Below are 14,469 nucleotides of genomic sequence, written 5' to 3' on the forward strand. Positions count from 1 at the left end.
TAATGACCATGGTGGAAAGCAAATGGTAAGATCTATCTCTATTTAAAGTTTAACTACAGTGAATGGTTGTATTTTTGGATAGCTACTTAGCTTTCTTTAGCTAAAACTATGTGTAGTGTGAACACTGCAAAGGAGTGTAAATAAGGAAAACTGGAAAACTAATTGTGTACAGCATTAAACACTCCAGCTTTTAAGAGAAGGGAGAGCTTTACCTACAGTGCCTCACTGCAATTAAAGACCCAGTGTTGCAATACAAAACCTTTTAGAAATTCCTACTATCTCCATAACTATAAATGTATGTCAGTGAGAGTTACTAATTTCCTGATATGTTTTTAGACTGAACCTCCCTAATGGGAAGTCAAATGAGAAAGGCAATACAGCTCCACCTTGGAATAACAGGCTGTCAGGCCTTCAAAATAGTCTTAGGGCTTTTGTACAGTATGTAGTACACCATTGCAAAGACCTTCATATATGTAAGTTTGTCCTTTATGGACATCTTAAAAGATAAGAGTAAATAGGACTCTAACAGTTCCTCATACTGCTACAAGCTGAATGGTTTGTAGCTTAGATCCAGTAGTTCCATTCACATTGCTTTAAAGTAAATATGTGAAGAAAATAGTACTTTGCATTTACAGTGTCTTTCAAGGAATTTGCACTGCTCTACAAACATTAAACAAATGCCCCTATGAAACGGTTATGGTATATTATGAGTGCCTAAACCGGCACCATCGGTAGACATGACTTATTCTGAAGTTCTTACAATCTCTGGGCCTGCTCTTATGCCCTCAGTGCCCACTGACTTGTGTGAGACTACAGGGTACTCAGTAACTTGTAGTAGAATGCCCTCAGACAGACACACTTCTCCCCACTAACTCTCCCTACTTTCCCTTTCCAATCTGAAGTTTATCTCATAATTCATTACAAACAGGCATTTATTCTGCCTATCATATACAGTAAGTAATTTGTATCTTTTTACTCATGGGGAAACCGAGGCAAAGTGATTGTGACCCACCAATGATAACAGGAAAGCAAGTATATCTGAAATCTGGGCTGCTTTCAATTGACTAGAACACTTCGGCTAGTTTGTAATCAGGTGAGCTCGAATGTTGCAGTGCAAAATATCTTCTTTTGCTCAAGCAGAACAATTCCTTCAGTAGAAGAGGAATTTCAATTATATACAGAAGGATACTTAAGCCAGCATCTGTTGTGCTAATTGTTTAACAATAAGAGAAAGTTTATCATATCCTGATGAAATTACAGAAGCAATCTGGGGTAGGCCAAGTTTAATTACCAACATTTTTAATTTGTCCAGGCTGTACCCCTATTCTTTCCAAAATTGTTCATGAGCCACTACTGTTCAAACCTTGGTTTCATGTTTTAGTGGAAAGACAGCACCAGAGTGCCACCTATTACCATGCATGAATGTTGGTTTGATCATGATTGAGAAAAGAGCAAAACCTTCTTCACCAAAACTTGCTTCTGCACAAGCTGGGTGTTCCTTTGCTTCTTCAGTAAACGTGAGAACGTGTGAAAGTGCAGTCTGAGGAGAGGTGACATGGTTATAGAGGCAAGGACAGTTTACAGATTTTTAAATACACCCTACACAATTATTTATGGCAACACCTAGGGACCACACTAAGATTAGGATACCACTGTGCTAGACACTGTAAACACAGAATAGGAGTCTGTCCCTGCTCCAAAGAATTTACAATCTAAATAAGCAAGACAGACAAAGGAGAACATCTAATCTGAGTAAACAACGTGATGGTCAGCAGTAGGTATGTTAGCTACTTTTTTTTTTTTTTTTTTTTAAATCGTTGGATGGGGTTGTGTTGAGAGCAGATTAGCTTAAAAAAAAAATTAAGCATGGACTTTAAAAGGAGGGGAAAGAAAAATGGGAGCCCAGAAGGAAGGTGGCGTAATGGAGCAGGAGCCAATAGCCACCGATCAGAGAGGCGAGAACGCCAGTGTAAATGCAGTAAAAACCAGTGACAGGCTGCTGACATCATCAGACTCCAGGCCACTGCTGCAGCTGCTTTCCTCTGCTGTTGCTGGTTCAGTTTCTAGCTGGCTCCTGCTACCAGTTCCTTTTGTCCAGAAACAAACATGGCTCAGAAGCGTGGGACTGCATAGGCTCTGGAGCCCCCAGACAGGAGGTCTCCCCTGCACAATGCTGGGTCTGGAGATGCTGCAAGAGGGGAAGAAGAGCAACCTTAGCTGGATTTCAGTTCCTGCTTCCCTTAGTGGTACTGCTGTACCTGGTTCAGCTGGCTGTTTTTCTCTACTGCTACTGGCTGAGTTGTGAAAAACAATTCTAGGTGTAGCCGCCTTAGCGATTCACCACTGTAATACATATAGCTGTGTGTTGTGATGAAAGGGCCAAGTTAATTTTTTAAGGAGCGAGGAGAAGGTTTTAGGAAAAAGTCCAGATGTTTAAAATGTAAAAATCTAAGTATACCTTAAAACTGTCTTCAGGTGAACCTGGATGTTACTATATCACATTAACGCTACAATACACCTGTACTGTCAATTTAAAGAGGCACAATCAACTTAAAAATAGGGCTACCAAGTGATTAAAAAAATTAATTGCGATTAATTACACTGTTAATAATAGAATACACCTTTACCTCGATATAACTATGTCCTCAGGAGCCAAAAAATCTTACCGCATTATATCGAACTTGCTTTGATCCACCAGAGTGCGCAGCCCCACCCCCTGGGGCACTGCTTTACCGCATTATATCCAAATTCACATTATATCGGGTCGTGTTATATTGAGGTAGAAGAGTACCGCTTTTTTAAATTTTTTCAATGTTTTCTACATTTTCAAATATATTTCAATTAGACCACACAATACAAAGTGTGCAGTGCTAAGTTTATTTTTATTACAAATATTTGCACTGTAGAAAACCACAGAAATAGTATTTTTCAATTCACTTAATACAAGTACTGTAGTGCAATCTCTATCATGAAAGTTGAACTTATAAATGTAGAATTATGTACAAAAAATAACTGCATTCAAAAACAAAATAATGTAAAACTTTAGGGCCTACAAGTCCACTCAGTCCTACTTTTTGTTCAGCCAATTGCTCAGACAAACAAGTTTATTTACATTTGCAGGAATTAATGCTGCCCGCTTCTTGTTTATGATGTCACCTGAAAGTGATAACAGGCGTTCGCATAGCACTGCTGTAGCTGATGTTGCAAGATATTTACATGCTAGATGCACTGAAGATTCATATATCCCTTCATGCTTCGACCGACATTCCAGAGAACATGCATCCATGTTGATGACAGGTTCTGCTCGATAAAAATCCAAAGCGGTGCAGACCAACACATGTTCATTTTCATCATCTGAGTCAGATGCCACCAGCAGAAAGTTGATTTTCCTTTTTGGTGGTTTGGGTTCTGTGGTTTCCACATCAGAGTGTTGCTCTTTTAAGACTTCTGAAAAAGCATGCTCACACCTCATCCCTCCCAGATTGTGGAAGGCACTTCAGATTCTTACACCCATCCCAAAGCACTGCCTTACCTTCACAGACAGCTCCCCACCACGCCTTCCCAAAATACACCCAACTGCACAGACAACTCCCCACAGCCATCTCAAGAGAGACACAACTGCATGCACAGCTCCCCGCCACCCCATCTCAAGAGACGCTCCCCTGCACAGCCAGCTCCCTCCAAGCAGGCCCACTTTGGTTACAGACACACACGCACCCCGCCCTCCGGCGCTCCCCCCATCATACGGGGCTGTCTCACCTTCAGGGTCAGACCCAGACCCCGCTCCCTCCTCCCGCAGCCTCGCTCGCACTGGATCAGGTCCCGCAGCTGCATCCAGCCGGCGGGGTTCTGTGCCCGCAGCACCACCGGGCGCCAGATGGCGCTATGACAATGCTTCCCAGCCATGCCGGCTGTCCCTGAGCGGCCCTGCACATCGGCCCAGCTCGAATCTTCCCCTCGCCCCGCCTTCAGAGCTGCGCACGCGCAGCTTCTGTAATCTCCCAAACAGGAGACTGTTCTCTCTCAGTGCGCACGCGTGCACCTACGACTCACAGTCTAACGGTGCGTCGGCTCGGAATTTTGACACATTCCCCGCGCCCTTGTCCCAACGGCGCCTGCGCAGAATCTCAACCGCCCGTAGCACGGAAATACTAGTGGTGTCTCTCCTACGTCGCCATCGTCTCTTTTCTCCCGCAGCCCGCTCGCCTTCGCTGCCAAGATGCCGCGGATTATGATCAAAGGGGGCGTGTGGCGAAACACCGAGGTAGGGGCCGCTTCCACTCCTGGGGCCAGCCGCAGGGTCGCGCGCTGAGCCTCCGCTCCGCAGCGAGAAGGGGTAGCAAAGCGCATGCGCTGAAGGGGGGGGGGGCGTCTTGCGCACGCGCACAGGGTGGTCTTCACAGTTGGGGCTGAGATATTTTCTGTGCCTCGGGTTCTCCCCCACCGTTTTCCCCGCCCCCGCCGGCTTAATATGAGGGTCCAATGTGCAGCGGGGGAGGGCCCAGATCATCCTGGGCCCGGTGTGCTGAGTGCTGCCCCTTGCAGGCTGGGGTCCTTGTGTGTCGTGGGCAGGGAGCCCAGCATCCGCCCGGGCCCTGTGTGTGGGATCTGTCCGCTCTGCGTCGGGGTCCCCAGCCCTTGTTGTAGCGTGGGCAGGGAGCCCAGATCCGCCCGGCCCTGTGTGCGGATCTGTCCATCTGCAGTCTGGGGTCCCTTGTGTGTAGCATGGGCGGGAGCCCATATCTGCATGGCCTCCTGTGCTGGGAGCGTTCCCTCTGCAGGCCTGAATACCTAGTGTGTAGCGTGGGCAGGGAGCCCAGATCCGCCCGGGCCCTGTGTGCTGGGATCTGTCCCCTCTGCAGTCTGGGGTCCCTTGTGTGTAGCGTGGGCAGGGAGCCCAGATCCGCCCGGACCCTGTGTGCTGGGAGCTCGCTCTGCTGCAGGCTGGGGATCTCAGTGTGCAGCATAGCCGGGGGTCTCAGAACCCCGTGAACACCCGTGTGCTGGCAGTGGTCCCCAGTGTGCAGAAATGGGCAGGGGCCCCTTCTGCACTGAGCGCTGGTTCCTCTGCAGGCTTGGGTCCCCGGTGTGCAATATGAGCAGGGGACTAATATCCACGTGAACCCTGTGTTCTGGGAGCTGTTCTATGTGCTGGGTTCAGAGAGTGTTGCATGGGCAGGGGGTCAGTGCTGCATTGGTCACTGTGTGCTGGAAAGTGTTCTTTCTGCAGGATGCTTTATCTCTCTCTATGAGGAAGGGTGAGATTAAGTATAGACTGCTCTCCTATGGTAAGAAGCATTTCTGACAAAGCAATTATGTGGTCCTTCAGTTAGCTAAAGTTTGGTCATATCCTGACATAACAACCACAAGCATTTCCCTCCATCTGGCAAGGCCTGTGTTCTCCTACCTTCTCAGACTTTCAGAGAGATTCTCTCCCCGTCGTCCTTATCCTCTCAAAGGATGATGATCTCAAGAATGCATCTTCTCTGAGGGCTCTACAGAGGCTAGAATCCTACCAAGATGACACCAAAGCAAGTGTTTGTATTTGGTACTGTACTGTAGTGATTGGTTCACAATAAACATATGAGTAACTAAATGATGGTCATGCAAAAAAATACCAGTGATTATTTGTACATCTTATCAATGGTATTACTGTGGTGCTAACTTGTAGCAAATGAAATCTTGCAACAAGAGATGGAAGTATGATATATAGAGAGAAGATTTTTTCATTTCAATTTATATATATATATATATATATATATATTCCCCTGTAGTATCCCAAACCAAAACTCAGCAGCCTACGGTTAAAGCCAGATACACTCTGAAGGCTTGTGTACATGAGGAAAAATGACTTTGTGCAGTTGAACTGGCACTGAACATAGTTTAACTGCAAATTTCTATTGTTGGCAATGGATACTCTTCTTGTATAGACTAGGCCAGGGGTAGGCAACCTTTGGCACGCGAGCTGATTTTCAGTGGCACTCACACTGCCCAGGTCCTGGCCATTGGTCGGGGGGCGGGGGGGGGCTCTGCATTTTAATTTAATTTTAAATATAGCTTCTTAAACATTTTAAAAACCTTATTTACTTGACATACAATAATAGTTTAGTTATTATATTATAGACTCATAGAAAGAGACCTTCTAAAAATATTAAAATGTATTACTGGCATGTGAAACCTTAAATCAGCGTGAATGAATGAAGACTCGGCACACCACTTCTGAAAGGTTGCAGACCCCTGGACTAGGCTATAATGAGCATTTGTGGAGCACATAGTAGATCACTTATTTGATTATTTTGTATGCTTTTTTCTATACAAAACAAGTCTTCTGTTTTCAGCTCAGTTAGGGTGAAAAGAACACCCCCATGAGCAACATAAGTTACATAGACTTAAAGCGATGTCTACGCTGCGCTATGTCGGAGGGAGACGCTCTCCTGCTGATATAGCTTCCAGCTCTCACGGAGGTGGAGTAATTATGCTGATGGGAGAGCGCTCTCCTGTCACCATCACACATCTTCACCAGATGCGCTACAGGGGCGCAGCTGTGCCAGTGTAGTGCGGTAGTGTAGACTTTCCCTTAGGAAAAGGTGCCATCTGATCCCAGGAAAACTTCGAAGGGTAACTGAGCTTTTCAGCTTTTGTTCACATCTCTGGCCACAGTTCCAGTGCGTGCACTTTATGGTTTCCATGCTAGAATAGTCTGCAACAGGTCCATAACTTTCTTCCATAATCTCCTAAATTTTGGGGTTCTGACTTCCTATAAAAGAAGTGAAAATTTTGGCTTCTGTAGAAGAGGCCAAGTTTGGGCTTGGGGACATGAAGCTCTTTCTCTTTCATGGGACTGATGCTTCTATAACTTTGTCTTCTGAGACAAAACTGTTCTATCTCAACCCAGGTTTGAATTCCAGTGTCTTGAAGTTATCTTCACTATGTCACTTGCCATCAAGAGGTCATGGTTCACACCTTCTCTTGTGACATAGTGTCAGTCGTGACGTAGTGTCAGTCGTGACGTAGTGGCAGCCCTAATGGATACTTTATTGTGAGATAAACCTGTGAAAATTGGAGCTGATGTTTGCTGAATTCATGTAGTGAAGATTTCATGACACTTGAAGATCGTATCCTCTTTTCTTTGTTTGAAGTCTTCTCAGGGTCTGCAGCTGTTTCAGTTGAAACATCTGCAAATGAGAGATTTCATAAATAGATTTCATATGCCATTGGTTGTTCAGGTTTGGTACAATAACTTTTCCCACTCCCAAGTAATGTATTGCCATTAAACTGTAAAATTAAGTGTGTCTACGGTTACCTTGTCACAAAACAAGTGTTCCTAACAACACTTTGTTCATACTACACGTATATCATCATGTCCGCTATCTCCAAACAAAGCTGACAATAGGAAATGGCTGTTAATCTGCCGTGTATTGTATTAAATGAACTATACAAGAACAGAAACGTACTTAGGTTTAGGATGCAAATATCAAAAAATAAACAGTTCTAACTATGACTGGATCTGCAACCAAGTGCTTGTCTTGATATTGACTTCTTCTTTTTAGGATCTTCAAAGCTTGCTGGGTTTTAGGCAGTTGGCTCAATTTCCATTGCAGACTTGAAACTTCCAATTAAAGGGACATTACCAACTTGAAATCTACTCAATTTAAAAAAAGTTGAAAGTGGTTTTAGGTGCCACACGTGCCCCAGTTTCCATGCTTTTACTATGTCCTATTGTTATAAATATTTTCTCACCATCCTTGTTGTGTGAAGGATCCACACAACCCTGGAAACTTACTGTACAGGAGAAACAATGAAACTGGCCATTCACCAAGGGCTGTCAAATACCCAAATTAAATGGGAATAATTTTCTTTTGCTAACCTCTTTCAGCTATAGTAATTTTAAATATTAGCGGTAAGATTAATGGCATTGGTAAAACAGCCCTACATTTTCACTCATCTTCGATGAGAGCAATGTTTTGGGAAGAAGAGGGTTCCTTTGCCCTTCCCACCAGGCCACTATCCTTGTCAAACCCTCTCCTCCATCTCACCTCACAGAGCTCAAAGCAAGCATTCATCTCTGATGAAGTTTTCTAATGACCCATCGTAATAAGAATTCTTTTTGTTTTAAGGATGAAATTCTTAAAGCAGCTGTGATGAAATATGGCAAAAACCAGTGGTCTCGTATTGCTTCCTTGTTGCACAGAAAATCAGCAAAACAATGCAAAGCCAGATGGTAAGTAGAGGACATAGTAATGGGAAAATGAGAGCCATAGTTCATGTGAATTTAAAAGTTACTATAGAGTTTGTCAGTGGGTCAGGTCCAGGGGAGGGAGGTAGAGCTTTGTGATTCTTACTTGATTTCATCTTCTGCAGCTATCATAAACTCATATTCCTTGAAAGCATCATGAGCAAAAATAGAAATCCGCTCACTTTACAGATGACATCAGTGGCATCACATAAACTGAAGTTATAGGATCATTATGAAAATTTAGTTCAAAATAACCACTTTAGTCTCATTTACATATTTTAACGAGATGTTTGTCAGAAAGAAAATTCACTTTAAGCTCTTTGTATTAATATAAAGAGGCTTTCAGACCATTCAGTTTAGCCTCCCTTTTTTTATTTTCCAGTACTATATTTGAAAAAAAAACCCAGCCCTTAAAATTAACACACATGTACTAACAAATCCATATGAGAATTAGGACCCAGTCCTGCAGACACGGAAGTGCACATGCTAATCTTAATGGAAGCATAATCTAACAGAACTACTTGCACACTTAGTTAAGTGTGTGCTTAAGTATTTACAGTATCAGGGCCTTAATTGTTCTCCACCATTTCTTTTAACCATTTGAAAATGGTATGTAAAACCACATGACTAGTAAAGACTAGTTTTGTGAATCCTGTCTTTTGGCAAAAAATGTGAGGATGAGGAGAGATGGGAAGATCTGTATGACAAATGAGAACAAAACATAAAGCTTTATATGTATAAAAGTGCTACGTATAATACACATTTTATATAGCCATAGATCATATATATCCAGGATGAGATTCTGAAATCCCATTGTAATGGTGTGTGGAAGCAATATGATTTGCTCACAATTGAATTGGCATAAACTATTCCAGAAATGTCCTCTTTTAATTTTACCACTGTGTAACAGGTACGAGTGGTTGGACCCAAGTATCAAAAAGACAGAATGGTCACGGGAAGAAGAGGAGAAACTATTACACTTGGCCAAGCTAATGCCAACCCAGTGGAGGACCATTGCTCCAATCATTGGAAGAACAGCTGCGCAGTGCTTGGAACACTATGAATTTCTTTTGTAAGTGACTCTGTTTTGCTAAAGATAAATAGCATGAAAATGTTTGTAGTTTGTTACATAGACATCAGGAGGTTGCTGGCTGTGTTGGAGGTATTCTCTTCTTCCTCCTGGGTGCTGCAGCTGGAGGGGTTTCCAATGGCTTGGGCCTTCTTTAGGCTGCTAGGTTGGGCTACCTAGCTTGATGGGAAAGGCTTCTGGTCCCTGGTGGCCTGGAGGGAGGCAGAGAGAGAAATGACTGGCCCATTTCCTATGCTGGCAAGGGTTTCTAGCAGGCCCAGTTCTTCCCTCTCCTTCAAGCTTCTGTTAGGGCTGTTGGTGGTTAGAAGCAACAAGTGAGATGTTTGTCTTGCAGCAGTTCTCTATTTTCAGTATCTTCCATGTACAGCTGTTTACCACAAAAGGTGAGTTCTCTTCTGTCATCCTCATTAGTGCTGACTTGTCCGCTTTGCATGTTTCATTGTCTCTCTTTCAGTTGTTTTTATTAATTTGTGATGCTTTTGTTTTAGTGGCTTAAATATTAGTGTTCAATTATTCATAATTCTTTTCTGCAGTTAGTAAGTGTCTGTAATGTTTACTGTGAACTACTGGCTTATATTTCTTAGGCAGTTTTGGGGGTTGAGATTTCAGGAGATAGTTACACATTTTCCCCAATTTCATAAAGTGGGTCATGTCACCTGAATGTGCTGGTACATCTTTACAGGGATAAAGCTGCTCAGAGAGACAATGAGGAAGAAACTGCAGATGATCCTCGAAAACTGAAACCAGGTGAAATTGATCCAAATCCAGAAACGAAACCGGCCCGTCCCGATCCTATTGATATGGATGAAGGTAAATTAAAAATGTGTTACATGTATCAGCATTTTTTAACAATTCAGTCTCTTGCAGTTTCTTTGACCTTTGTTTGCTTCATCCTATCTCTTCTGTTTTCTCTGTGTTTTCAGGCTCCTATCTCTGTTCCTCCTACAGTTTTGATCTTGTATTCTGCCTCAGGTCCTCTGTTTCACTCTTGTCTTTCAGGTTTCCTTTGTCTATTCTTCAGTTTCATATGGTCCCCTTCCTACTCTGGATCTGCTCCCCTCCTTCTCTTCTGTCTCTTTATCACCTCTGTTTTCTTGGATGGCTGTTTTTTTTCATTTCACTGCCTGGCTTTTTGCAATTTACTGCCCTTCCACTGGCAGTTCTCCTCTCTGTGTCTTCCCACCAGCTAATATCTCCTAGATGAATCATTACTGAAATGTAACAGGACAAATTCTTCTGTACGTTACACCAATGATGTTTGAGACAGGAGGGGTAGGAGTCCATGAAAGTGCCCAGGCTGAAGATTGAATAACGACTGTTCTCAAGTGTCATGTTCCTGTCATAATAATAATAGGTCACTCATCATTATTGTGTAGGCCTAAATATAAACGAAATTGTTTTCTTTGATTATGCTAGGTCTCCCTTTCACTAGGAATATTCTGATTTCAGTTTAAACAGCCTTGTGCATCAGGGAAATATTGCCAACATTATGAATGTTTTTGTGATCTGTTTGGTTCATCTGGTTGGTGGCTTGATATTTTGTGTTCATCTGGTTGTTTGTGTTCATTGTAAAGAGAGAATGTAGAGGGCATGGGGAATCCATGCGTAGAGGGCATGGGGAATCCATACTGACACACCAGTCCTGGCATCTTTTTAAAGGTTTTCTTCTGATCTTAATATTAACTCCCAGCTCCCCAATATAATGTGAAAAATTGGTAACCTTCCATCTCTATACTTTTTGCAGATGAACTTGAAATGCTATCTGAAGCTAGAGCGCGTCTGGCTAATACTCAGGGAAAGAAGGCCAAGAGAAAAGCAAGAGAGAAGCAGCTTGAAGAAGCTAGGTAGACACAACCATCCCTTCCACTTGTCTGCTCTGTTGTCTCTTGAGTTTTTAGTTTCTCCCTCTGTCCCTTTCACGTGGAATCCCGTCCCCGAACTGATCTGTGAAGCTTCAGCTCTCTCTCTTTCAGTTTCTCTTCAAGACCCACTTCTTCTGAGATGTCAAAAAGAAATGATCAAGTTGATGATGTTTGAAAGAAAGATGGGATTAGTTGCTACTTTGCTTTATCTAGTCAGAATGATTAAAAAAACAAATGTGCAAATGTGTCTATAACAACATTATATGGTGTACCCCCTCCTGTCCTTCATATGCTGCTCATCTTCTTGGGCCCCACTCCTGTAAAGACTTGTTTGTGCTTACACTGATGCAATAGAATTACTCACATTGACTTCACTGGGACTACATGCAATGTACAAAGTAAAGCACATACTTAAGTCTTTGCAGGATCAGGGCTTTAGACTGTAAACTTTTCAGGGCAACAGGGGCTGTGTCATCGTATCTTTGGATGTGTTTGCATAGCACCTAGCACAATGGGTCTGCAGCCTGACTGGGGCATCTGGGTGCTCCTGGAATATGAACATTTAATAATGTCAGTGCTATTATGGTCCATCACATTTTGTAAATAATATCTCATCCCTAAGTACTATCTGATGTTAGCAGATGACTATTGTACAGGAGGCATTAGCTTTGAATTAAGTAGCATTTACTGTGTTTCTTCAGACGTCTTGCTGCTCTCCAGAAGAGGAGGGAACTTAGAGCTGCAGGGATAGAGATCCAGAAGAAAAGGAAAAAGAAGAGAGGTGTGGATTACAATGCAGAAATCCCATTTGAAAAGAAGCCTGCTCCTGGCTTTTACGATACATTGGAGGAAAACTACCAGGCACTGGATGCGGACTTCCGGAAACTACGTCAACAAGACCTGGATGGAGAATTAAGATCGTAAGTTTGTTTTAAGTTTTTTATGAGTGAACTTTTAGTGCTCATGTAACATAGGCCTGGTCTGGGAAAGTGTGTTCCTCACGGGATATATGCCAGTGCACCTTGATTCTGATTTGCAGGCCCTTTCTCTTATGATTGCTTGTCTTGGTAAATTTTGTCAGTTTAATAATGTGGAAAAATGTCGACTGGACACAAGAATGAGGCTCCCAAACTCTTTTTTTTTTTTTTTTATTCCTTGGAACCTAAGAATTTAAAGGCTTTAAAGAATTTAAACCATTGCATCACCTCGCTCTGTCATATTTTTACATCAGTAAGATAATTGCATTTTAGTTTTCATCAGAGAAATGACTGACTTTTCTTCCTACAAAACATGGCTTTATTAAATTGCTTGTAAGAGCAGCTTTGACATGTCATAGCAATACTTTGTTAGTTTGTTTTATTGCCATTGTGCCACATGTAATTATATTATTATTATTATTATTATTATTATTATTATTAGAATCTGCTCAAGTACTTTTTCTTTATTTGGCAAAATTGTCTCTGCAAATGTGCGCTTGAGAAGTGACATGCATGTTGTCAAATGGAGCAGCAGAGCTAGCCAGCATGCTGTTATTTGTACTTCCACAATTCACTTCCAGTTACTTCTGCCAGCTGTTCTCTGTTGAGTGGGCAGATCCAACAATCCATCCAACTTGATTTACTAGCTCTAATCTACTTAATTTTTCTTTCAATAATTCCTAGTTGAGACAATCCATTGTATACAGTAGAAATAGTAGACAGCTGTGAATTACGGAGCTGAGGTTCCAGCAAGAGGGTTGTGTGATTTTGAACGATGACAAGGAAGCTCGAGTGGCTTCACCAGAAATGCTTGTTGGAATTTATAGCTCCTAATTCAAATAAAAAAGTGTGTGTAATGTACAGATGGAAACCTGGCTGCAGGCCCTACTAACTCTTCCCCCAACCTCCCATGCAAGATTTCATGTGCTGCTTCTCTTACTGTCCTCCAAGGGCAGAGACTTGTTTTCCCTAGCTTCCTCCTACCACTTGTGGAAGGAAGGGCAGATCCTGCTTGCTTAAACTTGGGGCTTCTTGGTATTTTTCAGTGCTCCTCCCTCTCCCTGCAGTCACTGGTGTGCTATCTAACACCAATGGATGTCCACTAACTGTTTCCTAAATGCTGTTATTTACAGATGTGACATTCCTTTGCATGGTTTTCAATCCATATATTATCAATTGACTTCTGATCCACACGGCTGCTACCTCTTCCTGAAATATGATTAGTTACAGCATATCCCACCTTCACCAGCTAGAGCAAAGGATTTTCTGTCTCTCTCTGAAATGCCAGTTTTGCTTTCCTGACCAGTTCTGAGTATTTTAAATGACCTTCTTGTCCACTGTGACAGGGAGAAGGAAGGAAGAGAGCGCAAAAAAGACAAACAGCATATGAAACGGAAGAAAGAATCTGACTTGCCTTCAGCTATTCTTCAGACCAGTGGGGTGTCAGAGTTTACTAAAAAAAGAAGCAAACTAGTGCTTCCAGCTCCTCAGGTAAATTGTCGCTCAGATGCAAACTGTTACCAGCTGTCGGATATTTGGTGGCCTGTGTGAAATGAGTGTAATGGTCACAGTTCTGTACCCAGTGCACCACAGTTGTCACAGAGACCGAGGTTCAAACAGGCATAGACGGAACTGTTGTCTCATCCGTAGAGGTGCTTTTCCGTGGTTAGAACTGACATATGTTGGCAGGGCAGGGAAGCTTGCTCTGCCGTTGCATGTACCGTACCTTTTGACCTCTCAATGTCGCACCTTTTTATGATCATACATGTCAGACAGGTTCTTTGTTTTTTTTTCATGCATTTGAATAAGCAGCTAGCCAGTGCGTTAAGTAGGAGTAGAGTATCTGCTTGAGCTGGGTGAGAGGAGAGTATTCTTAGAGTACTACCTTTTTCCTTTGGTATGTAATTCTTGATACCTGCCAGTAAGAACTTTATTCTTCCAAATGTAACTCACTGTTTGATATTGGTTTCCTTTGAAAGATTTCAGATACAGAGCTCGAGGAAGTAGTGAAAGTAGGCCAGGCGAGCGAGATTGCACGTCAAACAGCTGAAGAGTCTGGAATTACGAACTCTGCTTCCAGCACCCTTTTGTCTGAATACAATGTCACCAACAACAGCATCGCCCTTAGAACGCCCAAAACTCCAGCGGCACAGGACAGGATCCTGCAGGTAAAATATAATTGTACAGAGCAAGCTCTGTGCTATACTAGAGCGAGGGTACTCAGACTTTGTCCTAGCAAGCCTCCCTAAGCGAAGGAAAAGAAGTTATGCCACTCCATAGTTTAGTAAGCACAAAGAGGTGAAA

The 14,469-nt window shown here is 42.8% G+C and overlaps 1 protein-coding gene across 1 annotated transcript in view; it reads left to right on the forward strand.

Moving 5' to 3' along the window:
• Positions 1 to 4,008: 4,008 nt before the first annotated feature.
• Positions 4,009 to 14,469, forward strand: part of CDC5L (cell division cycle 5 like) — a 45,332-nt gene continuing 34,871 nt past the window's right edge. Inside the window, exons 1-8 of the mRNA XM_032802090.2 lie at positions 4,009 to 4,264; positions 8,118 to 8,221; positions 9,147 to 9,308; positions 10,009 to 10,136; positions 11,071 to 11,170; positions 11,890 to 12,108; positions 13,512 to 13,656; positions 14,145 to 14,333. Of these exons, the coding sequence (XP_032657981.1) occupies positions 4,220 to 4,264; positions 8,118 to 8,221; positions 9,147 to 9,308; positions 10,009 to 10,136; positions 11,071 to 11,170; positions 11,890 to 12,108; positions 13,512 to 13,656; positions 14,145 to 14,333 (1,092 nt within the window). The 5' untranslated portion in view covers positions 4,009 to 4,219. The remainder of the gene's footprint in view (positions 4,265 to 8,117; positions 8,222 to 9,146; positions 9,309 to 10,008; positions 10,137 to 11,070; positions 11,171 to 11,889; positions 12,109 to 13,511; positions 13,657 to 14,144; positions 14,334 to 14,469) is intronic.

The sequence above is a fragment of the Chelonoidis abingdonii genome, chromosome 3 (assembly GCF_003597395.2).
Source record: "Chelonoidis abingdonii isolate Lonesome George chromosome 3, CheloAbing_2.0, whole genome shotgun sequence".
Lineage (NCBI taxonomy): Eukaryota > Metazoa > Chordata > Testudines > Testudinidae > Chelonoidis > Chelonoidis abingdonii.